General features: G+C 38.1%; 1 protein-coding gene across 3 annotated transcripts in view; it reads left to right on the top strand.

The window, feature by feature from the left end:
* The window catches only part of pigg (phosphatidylinositol glycan anchor biosynthesis class G), a 152,886-nt gene that overhangs the window by 35,597 nt on the left and 101,044 nt on the right, over positions 1 to 16,245 (top strand). For all 3 annotated transcript variants that reach the window (XM_017474768.3, XM_053682043.1, XM_053682044.1), the window contains exon 5: positions 14,640 to 14,778. In XM_017474768.3, coding sequence (XP_017330257.2) covers positions 14,640 to 14,778 — 139 coding nt within the window. The remainder of the gene's footprint in view (positions 1 to 14,639; positions 14,779 to 16,245) is intronic.

The raw sequence follows: 16,245 nt of genomic DNA, 5'->3' as shown, positions 1-16,245 counted from the left end.
CAGAGATTACAAACTGCAGTTTTGTCATCATTCCACACAAGAGACATCATCTTTACACACAGCATGAAATTGATGTGTGTTCCCGCCCCCTGTGATTGACAGGATATAATAGGCCCTGAACATCGGATGTTTTTAAAACATGAAAAATTGCCTTTATCGGCCAATACATCGGTGCATCGCTAATTTGTATATTCCTGTTAAAGGCACTTCTGGTGAAATTGGCTTCCCTTCTTGCTTTTCATCTTCATCTGATAAGCATTCATATTTTAAGTCCAAAGTTTTATTCCTGAAAAGTATCGTTTGCCATATCTGCTGATGATGTCACTAACAATACTGTAGTAACCGTTTCGAACTAGGAAGTGGAATTTTACGTGGAGAACACAGACAAGCAGAGTTATACAAACAGTGACATGTCCCAGTGCGGTTATACTAAATATAAGCACTCTTGGAACACCACTTGTCCAATCAAATTAGTGGACTGGAACTAACTGTTATATAAGAAGCTTTAACTCAAAACTGATCTGATCTCTCACAGAGCTCTGGGCTGCTGTGATGCAATGTCTGTTCTCACCTTGGTGCTGTTATAAACTAGCTCAGCTAATATGATTTTTTTTTTTCTTTCATCCCCTCTGCTCGCTCTTGCTCTCTCTGTCTCTGTCGCTCTCTCCCAATTTATCCACATCCACTGTGTCTTTCTTTTCCTCCTCTTGCCTTTCTCTTTCTCAGATCATTTTGTTTCTCTGTGATTATTCTCTCACTTTCTCTGCTTCTTTCACAGTGTTTCTTTCATAGAAAAGCACACACCATCAATAGCCTCTTCAGTCTTTTTAGGACTACACAGCATCAGGATTTACATCATCTGTTATTGTGTTTTGGGGTCCCTGACCCCCCCCCCCCCCCCCATTTGTTTGTTTTTGTTTTTTTTTCCCCCCTCCATTTTTTGGTCTCTCTACCCTTTCTGTGTGGATGTGGAGAGCAATTCCTCTCGCTCTTTTTTTTTTTTTTTTTTTGCTTGAATGGCAAAATGAAAGTGTTGAATCCTCTCCCCTTCTCTGCCCCCAAATCTCTATCACAGTCCCTGCAAATCCCTCGAATGGAGCTGCAGATATATGTAGAAGCAGGAAAGCATCCCAACAAGCACTGTGCGCTCATTTCTCTTTTCCACTGACTGTGCAGGAGAGGACTACAAATGAATGACCTGTGTCTATATGAAGTTTTGTGGTGGAAAAACACAAACACACAAATGTTGGTTGTATGCCAGCACATACCAGTTAATGTACTAAACTGTGAGTAATCACTAAAGAAATTGCAAGTGCGCTTGAATATAAAATTTTTATTGCCTGGCTGCTTGTCCTGTTTAATGTATGCGACCTTCAGCATGTAGGTGAGGCTTTCTATGCACAAAATAGGGCAGTCTACTATACATTCTACCAGAGGGGTGAAAAATCTCTTATATAGGCTAGCTGAAAAACAGTACTTGTGCTCCTTATATTCCTTTCTTCAGATAAAGTGTAGATGTGTTATACAACTTAGAACATGGCCCCTTTGGTGGCAGACCACCCAATCTTTAGGTAAGGAAAAGTATTGGAACCTAAGTTAAAGTAAAGTAAGTTAAAGTAAATAACACTTAATATAATATCCCTTGCTCGCAATTACTGCTTCCAGCAAGTGACACACTGACATCACCAACCTGTTGCATTCTTCTTTTGTGATGCTTTTCCAGGTTTGTAATGCAGCTTCTCTCAGTTGTTGTTTGTTTTTGTCTCCTCTTCAGGAGGTGAAATTCACACTCAACTGGTGACTGACTTGGCCAGTCTAAAACCTTCCACTTTTTTCCAACTGATGAAATCCTCTGTTGAGTTGGCAGTGTGTTTAACCTGAATGCATTTCTCTGTAAATTGGCAGACCGTTTCTGTAAACTTCTGAATTCATTCTGCCGCTACCATCAAGAGTTACATCATTAATAAAGATTAGTGAGCTTGATCCAAAAGCAGCCATGCAAACCCAATCCATGACAGTTCCTCAACTGTGCTTGACCTATGAGATTGTATGTTTTGGATCATCAGCAGATCCCTTCTTTCCCCATCACTTTGGCCTTTCCATCACTTTGGTAGTGGTTAATCTTGGTTCCAGAACTTTTCTGGCTCATCTCTGTGTTTCTTTGCGAAATCCAGTCTGGCTTTCTGATTCTTACTGCTGATGAGTGGTTTGCATCTTGTTGTATGACCTCTATATTTCTGTTCTCTTCCTCTTCAAATTGTGGATTGTGCTATCTTCACCCCTGTCCTGTGGTGATGTCACAGACTGTATTTTTTGGGGGGGTTTCACAGCTCTCACAATATTTCTGTCATCAACTGAGGTTATTTTCCTTGGCTGACCTGTTCAGTGCCTGGCTGTTAGTGCACCAGTAGTTTCTTTATTTTTCAGGACTTTCTAGACTGTTGTAATGGCTATGCCCAGTGTTTCTGTAATGGCTCTGATCAATTTTCTCTATTTTCTCAGCTTCAAAATGGTTTGTTTTTCTCCCATAGACAGCTCTCTGGTCTTCATGTTGGTTTATTCTTTTCAACAACAAATGCAGTCTTCACAGGTGAAACCCAGGGCTCAAACCAAGAGTAGACATTTAGAGCTATTAATAGTGTAAACAATTACTCTAACAGGGCACACTTGGGCAGCAAGAAACACCTGTCAATCACATGTACCAATATTTTGAACACTTGAAAAATGGGAATGAAAGCTCAAATTCTGATCTTTCGTCTCATTCATCTTTTGATCTCAAACCTAAATGTCTTCAGAGTATAGCAGAAACAAAATAATTGGCTTTGTTGTTCCAGTATTTTCACAGGGGACTGTATATAGTCACCCTTGTTAAAGACAGGTTAATCATGTCATTGTGGTCAATTGGCATAATTTCACACTGAAAATATGAGCTCTATTTCTTACAGTTACATAGCACTTTTCTAGACATTCCAAGCACATTACATAGTATTTGGGGAGGTGGGGGGAGAGAGGTAGCCTCCACCTGGATGATGCAAGGGCAGACATAGTGTGCCAGAATGCCCACCACACACCAGCTATTAGTGGCAAGGAGAGAGTGATGTAGTGAATATAGAGATGGGGATTATAAGGGGGCCATGATAGAGAAGGGCCAATGGGGGAATTTCGGTTATACCCCTACTCTTTTACGATAAATGTCCTGGGATTTTTAATGACCACAGAAAGTCAGGACCTCGGTTTAACATCTCATTCGAAATACTGAGCTGTTTTTACAGTATAGTATCCCCATCACTATACTGGGGCATTAGGCCCCACACAGGCAACATGGTGAGCAACCCCTGGTGTCCTCACTAATACCACTTCCAGCAGCAACCTTAGTTTTCCCCAGGAGGTCTCGCATCTAGGTACTGGCCAGACTGAACCCTGCTTAACTTCAGTGGGGAAACTAGGCGAGAACTGCAGGGAGACCTGGCTCTATTCCTAGATAGCTCATAATTCTATTCTATTTAGATAATTCTAGATTTTAAGAAAATAAAATCAAACACTAACCATATATAACATATTGCAGAACTCGAAATTATGAATATTCATGTGTTCTTACGTGCCGGTGATAAAACATAACTAGACATGCTGTTTTGCCTGACCTCTTAACTGCTTATAGCATCATCTTCTAATTTGTAAGTTTTGATGAGCACAGCAAGAAGTCACTGGTTATTTATTTCTTCCCTGCTGTTTTCTTTGCAGTCTGTAGCTGAAGCTATTTAAAGGATATGTTTCTTGCCTTATGACTACCCCTGTCCAAAAGCGAACCCCAGCAGAAGCTTCCCAACAGACCTGTGCACTATAACCATCTTATATCTTTGATAGTGCATTTGTATTCACAGTTCTCATTGTTCGGAAGGTGTAAATTAATTTTCTATAACAAGGCAAAGCACAAGTTTATATTAATGCACAGAGACTTGTATGGCAGAGGCTTATGTGGAATTGTTTCTACGGTGGAGGACATTTTCTTTAGTATTTATGGACGGAGTCTCCAGTGCCAGTGTTTTGTGACAGTCAGAGGAAACACTCTTCCTTGATGTTTCCCCGGCACAGGAAAGTGTTCTCCATGACATACTTTAAAAAAAAAAAATTGTCTTATTATCTTTCAGAGAGAGAAAGGCAGTTTATACTGTAGCTGTGGTAACATAAGCAATAAAACTGTAAATGAATTGGAAAAAAAAAACGTATGATATGCCATTCTTTAGGTTTTTATTTTTAATTGGCAAATTGGTGTGGTCTAAGAGGAGTAAAACACTTTAAGAAGTGTTGTTTAATCCACTCTGCTTTGTGTTAAACTGTTGATTATTTTCCTATAACAAAACTGCTGTCCTGATTTATTGCTTAAATATTGAGAATAAGCACAGAACCCAGGGATAGCAACAGTGTACTTTAGTGAAAAAATGTCTTATCGGGGCACCTGCATACGTGTTTTGGGTTTTACCACAAAGGTAGGTGCGTCATATGAATGCTAAGTTTTTTTTTACTATGAGGTTGAAGCCATGCTACGTCATGAAAATAAAGATTGCCTATTCCGTATGTATCTAAATTTTAAACAAAAAATGGTTCTGACTGTGGTGGTTCTTTGGAGAATATGGGGGGAGAAAAACACTGTCTTTGCTACATCACATATGAGAGCTTATTTTATTGGTTTAAAAAGGTTAGTATAAACTGGGTCAAAGTTGAATTTGAGTGAGCTTTGTGTGCATTGCTGAGGCATCAAATCCAAATCCTGTAGGCAAAGCAGCCCCACTCTGTCTCCATAGGGAAACAATGGCTTCGCCAGCACAAAGCGGTTTTGCGGCTGATCATCTGTAGGTGCCCTTAATTATAATTGCAGCATAGTTTACAAAGAAACAGGACATTTCAGATGAAAGTCCTGCGTATGAAAAGCAGGTTCTAAAGATCAGGGTGTAGATGAGGTCTTTTTCCTTATATTTCCTTATTTCATTCTCCCCTAGGAACAATTCAGTGCAAACAGAGATATCATTAAAGCTCTGCCCATCGCTGTTAAAGTGTCTTGCCACTGGGAGGAAGAAATCCTTCATTCTCATGGTAGGAAGATGCTCAACAAACCAATCAGACAGTCTCCTTTTGGTTTCTCTGATGTGCTGCTGATTGCATCTCTTGCAGGATAGACAATAAACAGCTCTTTCAGTGATGCATCAGGAGTAATGGGTGACAGAAAAAAAAAAAACACCATGATCCTTTAGGCTTTAGGGCCTGTGATTTTAGTGGCTGTGTTAATAAATCAAACATTTTGGATGGTTGCATGCTTCAGTACTGTACTTCCTACTAGATATCTTTTTATTTTTGTCAGTAGATGGTGAATTAAGGCTCCTTTAAAAAAAATGAAGTACTCTCAGGGAGTCCTGGGGGGATTTAGTTTTTAACTATAATTTCAGCAATGGTAAGTGAGCACCAAAGAAATTCTCACTGTCTCTTGAAGCCAGCTGAGAAAATGTTAGCTAGCAATGTAATGATGAACCATGCAGTTATAGGAAAATAACCCACCCTGAAGTAGATTAAAAATGATATTGCTCTGAAACTGTTACAGCTATTTGCCAACAATTCTAATATTTAAATTTATTAATGAATTAAGCGTCATGCTTTTTTTGAATATTTACTATATGGCCAAAAGTTTGTGGACATACCCATCTGTGCTTCTTGAACAACTCATTCCAGATTTAGTCCCCTTTTTGCTGGTATAATAACCTCCAGTCTTCTGGGAAGATTTTCCTCTCAATTGTGGAGCGTGGCTGTGGGGATTTGCTTATTCATCCACAAGAGCATTAGTGAGATCAGGCCCTGATATCAGGTGAGGAGGTCACTGGGATGCAGTCATGTTGTGGTGGGATACAGTTCATCCCAAATATGTTCATTAAGGTTAGGGTCAGAGTTCTGTGCAGGCCACTCGAGTTCTTCCACTCCAACATTGGCAAAGGTAGACAATTGTGAGGCAACAGTTTGGGGAAGGTCCACATGGGTGTGATTGTCAGGTGTCCACATTGTTTTGGTCATATAGCATAGTTCCTGTTATCACTTGCATCAGAGGTATTCAAACTGTATAGTGGTGCATGAAGGAATTGCAGGTGAGGTGGAAAATGCAAAAAAAAAAAAAAAAAAGAAATATTTAAATGAGCATTTCAGTTTTTGCAAGTTCTTAAAAAATGGGAAGTGAGGCTAATGGGCAAAAATGTCTAAATACGTCTGACTTGCACTGCAGCATGCCATAAAATTCTCTTTCTCTCACCAGCCTCTTTTTCTTCTGTTATGTGTTCTCTGTAAGACAAAATTCAGCTTGTCATGTTACCAAGAAACCATAACGCATAACGTCCTCTGTCCTGAAGACCCTTCTGTGTTGGAAAACTTATTGATACAAAGCGCTGACACTCCTGCACTCCTTCCATAAATGATAAATAAACGCCTCCTAACACAAAACTTCACTGTGTATCAGCAATTGTATAGCAACACATTTTTAAATCTGCTTATTATAAGCCTTCGATTATATGTATTATGTGTAACATGTTTGCACGAGGTTCATCATAAACCTATCAACTGTGTTACAAACAAAACTATTGTCAGAGCCGTATTGTTATAGAAAATGAATCCATACCTTCTGAATCAAGTATTCTGAGGCATAAAGATATCTTTATACCTTAGTCTGGGACATTGTCATATCCTAATCCTGCATGTGTATACACAGTCATACATACACTTCTATCCAGCTTGAGTGCAACTTTTATTGCTCTAATCTTCCTTTTCAACTGCAGCCATCAGTAATATTAGGTGACATAGCACTCAATGTTATCACCCCTCTCCTGGCCTGGCTTATTGTGTGGTCATGTATTTTCTTCAGGCACATTGCTCTCTCCTCACATCAGAAATGACTTCAGCAGCTGCTCACAATAGTCCATTATCACACTGCCATTATACTCAACACAGCCACCTTACAATGAGCAAAATCATAGCATTTTTGGAAGCAAGAACTTGATGAAGCGTTTCATTGTTTTTATACGTCCAAGTCTTCTATTTACATCTTGACATTTCTGTCAGCTTTCCAGAATAATATCAATGTGTTTCTGTGGCAGCAAGCAGGTAGCCTTGGACCACTGCACTGTAAATCGGCAATATATATATATATATATATATATATATATATATATATATATATATATATATATATATATATATATATATATATATATATATATATATATATATTTATTTTTTTTTTTTTTGAGCAGGTAGTGAGATGAAGACAGAGTGAAAGTGCAATCACTTTATTTTGTATTCGATTTTATTTCATACACAATTTTATTTATTTTCTGTGCCTTTCCTTGTATTTCTAATGCTTAGCTTTTTCTTCTACAGGCTATGCAGTATAAACAGAACAATACATGCAGCAATAAGAACCCCTTTTCTCAGCATGATTATCATCGATCTCCATTCGTGACACACTGTAATGGCATTCCAGGGGCATGAGCATTCCCTCCACTGCCTCTTACAATTGGAGTTTAGAACCTGTAAGGAAATCTTTTACTCAAACATGGCAGTGTAATAAAAGATGGAAGGCAGTTAGATGCAATTAGCATCATAAAAATGCTTCTAAGTGGTCTCCAATCATTGTTAAATGCAGTAACATCGCTGCAATAGATTTCATTTGAGTTGAGTCTCATCCAAAAACCAGTGTGTGTCAGGAGAGCTGCCGATATTTAGCCTGTATTTGATTTAGTTTTCATACGTTTTTTTATTTTATTTTTGTGCTCAGGGATGTTTGCACCGAGAATTCAGGAAGTTTTAACACTGTTTTTGAGCACAGGAGTGTTCCAGAGAACTGGTTCCTGGTCCTCTTGAAAGCCATGGTCTGGGGTTTTGCTTCCACTGAACCATCTATCCACTCTCAGTGAAGCATTCCAAGTAACGCCACTGATTCAACTGGTCATGCTACTTTCTGTTGCACATTTCTTGATGGCAGGGAGATGGTTGTTATTTCTGCGGAGGAGACATAATGCCTTATTGATATATAAAACCATACTTGATCAGACTGGAGGATAGTAATTAGTGTTCACTCTGAGAGCACTGTGAAAAATGCACCACTAATTACAGGGCAACCTGGTTTAAAATCGTCCTATGCAACATTGGCTCCTTCTTCACAGCTTAAGTGTTGGTACCAAAGGATAATAATACAGTGCTCTGAAAAAGTATTTGCGCCCATCCTGATTTCTTCTGTTTTTGTGTATATCTCATACTAAATAGATTTAGATCTTCAAATGAAATACAACATAAAACAAAGGTATGTTTGCCCAGTGTCTTTCTGATAGTGGAGTCATGAACAGTGACCATTATTGATGCAAGAGAGGCCTGTAGGTTCTTTAATTTTGCCCTTGGCATTTGACTTACTGGATGAGTCGTTGCTGTGCTCTTTGAGGAAATTTGGAAGGTCGGTCACTTCTCGGAAGGTTCACTACTGTGCCAAGTTTTTCCTTTTGGAGATAATGAATCTCACCTTATTTGTCACTGTATAAGTCCCAGAGACTTTGAAATAGCTTTGTAATCCTTCCCAGACTGATGTATTTCAATCACCTTCTTCCTCAACATTTCTGGATTTTTTTTTCAACATTTGCATGTAGTTTAGTTTAGTTTAGTTTGTTAGATTTATTAAGCACATTTAAAACAACAGATGTTGAAAGCAAAATGCTGTACTAGAAATATAAAACAGAATTAAACCAAATTAAGAGTAAACAAGAACCAAAGATAAGACCAATGAAAAATGGATACACTCAATTAAAACATAAAGAATACAAATAAGTCTTCAAAGACGTTTTAAACACAGAAATGAAGGGGGAAGATCTGATGTAGAGAGGACGACTCCAAAGCCTAGGAGCATCCTTGGAGAAAGCCTGTCACCATTACCCTTAAAACGTGATCGAGGAACTGAGTGCAGTAATTGACTGGACGATCGAAGGTGTCTTGAAGCAGTGTAAATATACTGCAGAGCAAGTCCATTGTGCAATTTAAAAACAAAAAGCAGCATTTTTAAATCAACACTAAACTTGAACATTACGCCTGTGCTTGCTTCTCTTCACTGGTTAATGTGCTCACGTTTTTTAGTGCCAGTCAGTAATCTGGCTGCCGCATTTTGTACCAACTGCAAACGATCAATAGTTGTTCTGTTCAAGCCCAAATAGAGCCAATTACAATAGTCCAACCTAGATGTTATAAACGCATGAATAACAGTTTTGAGGTCCTTCTTGGAAAGCATCATCTTGATTTTAGCAATAGCACTTAACTGAAAGGAACTGCTTTTTACCACAGCAATAATCTGCTTATCAAAGCACAGTGTGAAGTTAAAAATGACACCAAGGTTTTTCACACAGTTGCGCACATTAGTAGAGCGGGGACCAAGCCTACTGACAATTTCAGAGGACAGAGCTGATGGACCAAAGGCGATTATTTTGATTTTGTCGTTGTTTAACTGTAAAAAGTTCATGTCCATCCAGTGCTTAATGTCATGCAGACAGTCAAACAATATAGACACAGAGCAGATCTTATTTTTCACAGGAAGATAAAGCTGAGTGTCATCCACATAGAAATTATATGCTAAGTGGTGCCTCTCAATAATATGAACTAGTGGAAACATATATAGAGAAAAGAGAAGAGGGCCCAAAATGGAACTCTGGGGAACACCATAGGGCATTTGAGCACAGGACTTGAAACATTTCCCTACATTAACATAAAAAGATCTCTCCTTGAGATAAAAGGCAAATTACTCCAGCACAGGCCCCTGAAACCCAGCTACATGACCAAGTCTTTGCAAAAGGATATCATGATCTACTGTGTCAAATACTGCACTCAAATCAAGCAGAATTAAAATACAGCAAGAGCCTGAGTCAAGAGTAAGATATCATTGGTAACCTTCAACAAAGCAGATTCAGTACTGTGAAGTTCCCTGAAACTGGACTGAAATGAATCAAAAATATTAAAAGCACTCAGGTACGAAGAAATCTGAGAATAGACAACTTTTTCCAAGACTTTTGAAATGAAAGTTAGTTTGGAAATGGGTCTGTAGGTATTTGTGACATGTTGATCAAGATGATGCTTTTTTTTTTTTTTAACAGTGTTTGTACTATTGCATGTTTAAAAGTAGCAGGCACCGCCCCATTGGCTAGAGAGGTATTAATAATTGCGGTCACGACCAGACTCAAAGCAGGAAAAGCCTCTTTAAAAATATGTGAAGGCAGAACATCAGAAGAGTAGAATGAGGACTTCATACTATAAACCATATCAGAAAGCTCGGAAGGAGACACTGGTTGAAAAGAGCTCTGACACGGAGGCGTTTCTAGAGGAGAAGAACCATGAGATGGTGTGTTAGACCGAATACACTCAATTTAATGAGTAAAATGAGTTTAAAAACTGATCACACAGGTCAGTAGAAATATCAAATGGAACATTAGGAGAGGGATTTAGAAAGGCATTGTTTGTGCTAAAAAGGACCTTCTGCCTTTGTGCATTTTGTGTAATTAAATCAGACATGTATTTCGACTGTGCCTCCTTACCAGCCCTCTGATACCGCTTAAGACCCTCCTTGAAGATTTCGTATGATATCTGAAGTTTGTCTTTCTTCCATCTGTGCTCAGTGTGCCTACACTCCTGCCTGAGAGCATGAGTGGAGTTACTTAACCAGGGCTGAACTTTCTTCATCACCTTAGATCTTTGTAACTTCATGGGGCAATTGTGTCCAGGGTAGCAGTGCAGGTACTGTTAAAAAGGCCAACCAATTCATCGGGATGGACACGAGAGGAGAGGGCTTTAACAACATTAGGGGTTTGGGTAGATAAAAAGAAACCATTGAATGACCTGGCAGTAGAGGAATTAAGCGTTACTGGGTAAGACCTTTTAACCAACTTCACGCTGTAGAAAAAGTTCTGTTTAAGTGTTGATTTGATTGAACAGGGCTGGCAGTAATCAGGCTTGGTTGCATCTAGTGTCAGTTTCATAGATTTGGGGAATTAGTAACTGTTAGGGATGTCACGATCCCAAAAATAGTAGTCGGTACCGATACCACCATTAATACACGATACTCGATACCAAAGTCAATACCACAGTGTGGAATAAAAATGAAATTAAAAGCTCTCCTGCAGGACATACATCCACAGAAAGAGAGAGAGAGAGAGGGATATTTAGTTATCAAACACTGTCTGACTGTGACTAATAAAACAGTGGAGGCTACAAGTGCTAAGGTGCACTCCTAAATGCACACACACACACCTTATACTCTGAATGCAAGCATTAGTTTAAATTCACTGATATGGTGGCAGGCCAAAAAGATTTATTAAAACCATTAACATTTGAATAATATTTTGTGACATTAGGCTACATTTTGCTGACAGGACACGGGCTAAGTGGCGATGCATGGTGGCCCATTAGGAGGTAGTTTATAACATTGCAATGCGTTAGCTTCGTTAACAAATAACTGGCTATCGCAAACATTACATGGAGCATAACGTTAGCTGGTTTCACGGCCACAATGCCAGCTGCCTCAAACAAGCATAATATATGGCCTGTGTTTCAGGTGTTTTATTAAATTTGAGGTGTTTCCTCGCTTTGTTTGAAATGAACGATAGCGTCAGTTGCACACCGGCTTCAGAGCATCAATTATGTTTGTTGTCATCTGCCTCGAATGCTAAATATTTATATATTCCATACCACCTTTCCTCTCTAGGAGTCGGGGCGGAGCTAAACTTGTCGTCATTTTCTGTAGTTTTTGCTTGTCTGTATTCTTCTTTTTTACCACTTGTGTACTAACTAAAACACTTATGCGTATTTTCTGCCACCATCAGTTCTGGAAGAATTGCAACATCAGTACCTTCATTACCAACGGTACAGACGCTACTGCAGAAAAACAAGTACCGTCACGTTTTTAGAATGTCGGTACCGACTTGGTACTGAAGTATCAGTTCTCGTGACATCCCTAGTAACTATGGGGGCAAATACATTTTCACACAGGCCAGTTGGTATTGGAAAACCTTTTTTTTGCTTCAGTATATATAACATTATCATTTAAAAACTATTTTGTAATTACTCAGGTTGCCGTTGTTTTATCTTTGATTTTGTTTTAATTGTTGAAACAATTTAGTATGATATACAAAAAACAGAATAAATCAGGATGGGGGCAGATACTTTTTCACAGCACTGTAATACAAACAACAAACAGATGAATCTAGTGTCTACTACAATATTTCTCAAATCCATGTGCACAAAAGTGACATGGAATTGTACAATGGACCCACGGTTCAGAAGGAATTCTTCCATGTCAAAGAAAACCTGCAAAAGAAACAGACACAAGTATTTGTGTGAAAACTTGGCCCTTTGTTGTGTAAACAGGCACCCATGGGCTCTTTAGCAGTCAGTTAATTCGGGCTTAATTAGGAGTTTTATTAATTTGTTTTATTTATTTTCATTCAAACCTAGCATAAACCATACCTAGCTACAGTACTTACACTTGTACAGATATGAGCTTATTTAAACCTCTATATGATAATATTGAATGACATTCAGTGGCCTGCTGCGAATGTAAAACATGTGCCTCAGGCTACATGATCTGTGCATGAAATGTACTGTAATTATATCCTTTGCAAAAGGACAAATTCTGATCACCTCTCCTCAGCTGACTGAGATTTCTGTTAGAGGGTGATCAGCGCTACTGTAGGCAAAGGCCAGGAGAGAGGGCTGCTGAGAGCATGGTCTTGGAGAAGAGCAGAGTGTTAAGTAGACACCAGGGGACTGTTTGTTGTGAAGCATTCCTAAGCACTCTCTTTCCCCTGAGTGACCTATAAACTGCCAAATAAGCTTTGATGTTTATGTTTTATTACAGTTTAATCACTGTTATTGTGACAGACCAAATAAAATGAAAGAACAGCAATTAAATGACAAAACCTAAATCTACAGTATGTGGAACTTATTAACTGGTCACGCTCAGATCCCAAACTCTAAATGAGTGCTTTATTAACCCTTTCATGCTTATGGATAGTTAATTTAAGGCTGTTTTAAGGGAAATATAAGTTGCAAATCACTTGAGAGCGTTGGTGTAATTATTATCCTGATTCCTGCTGCTTTCATCATTTTCATTGCAGCTTGTGTCTGGTATTTCTTGAAAAACTTTCTAAACAAATTCCCAAATGAAATAACATTATTTTGTGACAGACTCTAATGAATGCCTTTGCATTCTTAAAACTATAATAATAATACTAATAATAATAATAATAATTATTATTATTATTATTATAGATTTTTACCTTTGAACTCAGTTTCATACATTTTATACAAATATTGCTATTGTTATATTTTTTTATTATTCCATTCTCTTTCATTTATTTATCTTTATTATTTTCATCTTCAACATTAAATATTTTAGACCTAAATGTTAACAGTATTTGTTTATAAAAAATATTTTGTTTATTTACTTATTTTATATTTCAGGTATAATTTTTTCTAATTTGCTTACTCATGGTGTTCCTGCACATGCACAGTCTATTTACTTTTTAATATAAGTGATATAATAAGGTCGTAATAAAGAAAGGTACGGAAGCCCTAAGTGGCCATGCATTATTATAATTTTTTTATTTCTTGTTTTCTCATGATCTTGACTTAATTGTCTTGTGATCTCAACATAACAAAAATCTGTTTTCTTATGATGTCATTTTATCATGAGAAAATCCCATGCCTTTTGAATGGGACTGGTATTGTATGCATGTTGGTGTCTTTGCCATCGCTATCAGAAATGTAATAATTGCCCCTTTCTCAAGTGTCAGATACTAATATGGAAGTCATCAATCACTGACTGACATATAGCTGTGTCTGCTTGTGCGAGTCCCTGAGCAAAGTAAAAACTAATTTATTCATTCATGATGCTGCGGGATTGCGCTAAGCTTTTGCTCCTTCCAGAACAATAAACGCAACATGTTATGTTGAGCAAACTGAAAAGTTAAGTTGTGATCACAAGAAATCAACTTCGGTTATGTCGAGATCACGAGAAAACAAAAAAGAAAAAAATTCATGCATGGCCGCTTAGGGCTTCCATAGAAATTATATGGTTTTATTTATTTATTTATATTTTATTTATGCAAGAAGGGCCCAGTGAAGGTAAACCTGTTAAGCCTATAGATAAATGACTCGCAGACAGCACTATGTAAAACCAACATGGATATGTGGTGAGCTACAGTTGCTTAATCAGAGTGATAAAGATGTGAAAATTATTTTTCAGATTACATTAGATCTAGAGTGTTTGTCCGACCAAATATTCATTCATAATATTTCACTAAACATTTAATAGTAAAAATTTCTTAAATAACTATTCCATAGTTTGTTTTAAGAATTTCATATGAGGCCATTTAAACAAATATGAAATATATTGTAAAAATGTTGTATTTAAAAACTTGTGACTGACAGTATAGGGAAAGAGTGATTCTCTCTTTCTCTCTCCAAACTCAATCTCGCTCTCTCTCTCACTTCCTTCCTTCACCAGCTGATTTATTTCTTGCATCCTTAAGTATGTTAACACCCTCTTTGTTCTTGCTTTCTTCTTTTTTTTTCCCCACCAGGAGGCTGAGGGCACGCTGCCTAATTTGCTTGTGCTGTGTGGTGATCACGGCATGTCTGAGACGGGCAGCCACGGAGGATCATCAGAGGCGGAAGTCAACACTCCACTAGTCCTCATCAGCCCCGCCTTTCCGACGAAAGGTGAGCCCTCGTTTCCTCTGCATAAGGTCTGCATTACACAGACTCAGCCTGCCAGTACTCTATAGAGCAGTCAACTGCAAAATTACCTCTCTTGTGTTGAGTCTCTTTAATGAAAATTAAAGCACACTGCACACATGGAGGGAGGAGTCGGGCCAAATTGCCAAAAGAGGGCCAGCTTCTGTAAAGGAAAATCTAATTAAGAGCTCATTCCAGGCATAAAGCTTATGTGCAGAGAAACTAGCCATCGTTGATTTATGGTACTGATACTGATGCCAGACGCCTCTTTGCTGCCTTTCATTTTAATCTGCTTTGGCAATTCCAGCATTTAATTATCAGTTATTTGTAGGTGAATTTACATTTATGGATTTTTTTTTTTTTTTGCTGTTTTTCAGAGAGATTAACTGTTTAAAGTTTAATAGTTATCCGTATAAGAGAGCCACAAGAATCCAAGCCGAAAACCCTGTCCCCTTCTCAGCTACACCGATCTAAACTTCCTGTTTTCTAATTATTGGAACGTTTTTGCCGAACTGTCCAGAAGTGTTTATTTGTTTCCTTGCATAACACAAAAACAGCTACAGGTTGCACAAACATAAAAGCATATAGAACAAGACTGGATTAGACTCGAGGCACATATGCTTTTTTTTTTTTTTTTTTAAATAGTGGACATGCAAAACACACGGTTGTTCATGCAGTAGCTAGCCTTGGATCGGGTTGTAAATTTCTTTTGTATAGCTCTAAGTAGAAAACATAGTATCTGACATGGCAAAGACATATATCTTTTCAATGGCCAGTAGCATCTGAACGTCCATGAACAATATATTGGGTAAGAGCGTTTATTTTCAGTCACCTAACCAGCATACTTCTCATGCTGAGTTTTATGTTGAAGATGTTTCATCAGGTTAATTGTATTTTAGGAAAGTGCTGTAGTCTTCCTCTGGATAGTTTCACAGAGCACAGTTTGCAGTCTGCTTCGCTTTGGCTGCCATCATAAATCAAGTCCAGATTGCTGTCATTTTGTGTTGTCTGTTCATTATTGATGCAACATACACTATATAATATATAATAATACACTAGGTTTACCTCACATAATATGACATGGTATCAAATGTTGGTAATGGAGAATTTTGCTATGCTATCGGACCAATAACCGATATCAGGATCAATTCATCCCTAGTCAGGGCTGGTTATGGTGAGGGGGTTAATGAATCCAGGGAGTGAATTTCAAGGGAGAATGGCGTATATAGTGTTTGGTTGGTTGTGCAATTTTGACTTTCATGATTGTCCATAATATCTACAGGCTGCAGCCAATGGGTATGCTTCTGCGTGTGGTTGCACAGTGTTGACTTTCATGATTGGCCATAATACCTACAGGCTGCAGCCAATGTTAACCCTTCTCTATCAGCACCCGTGATCACAGAACCAATCGGACCACCTCAGGTAAATTAACATAGTCTTAACGGAGCCGTT

Source organism: Ictalurus punctatus, chromosome 8 (genome assembly GCF_001660625.3).
Source record: "Ictalurus punctatus breed USDA103 chromosome 8, Coco_2.0, whole genome shotgun sequence".
NCBI lineage: Eukaryota > Metazoa > Chordata > Actinopteri > Siluriformes > Ictaluridae > Ictalurus > Ictalurus punctatus.
The sequence above is the reverse complement of the archived record's forward strand: the minus strand, read 5'-3'. Positions and strand labels throughout refer to the sequence as shown.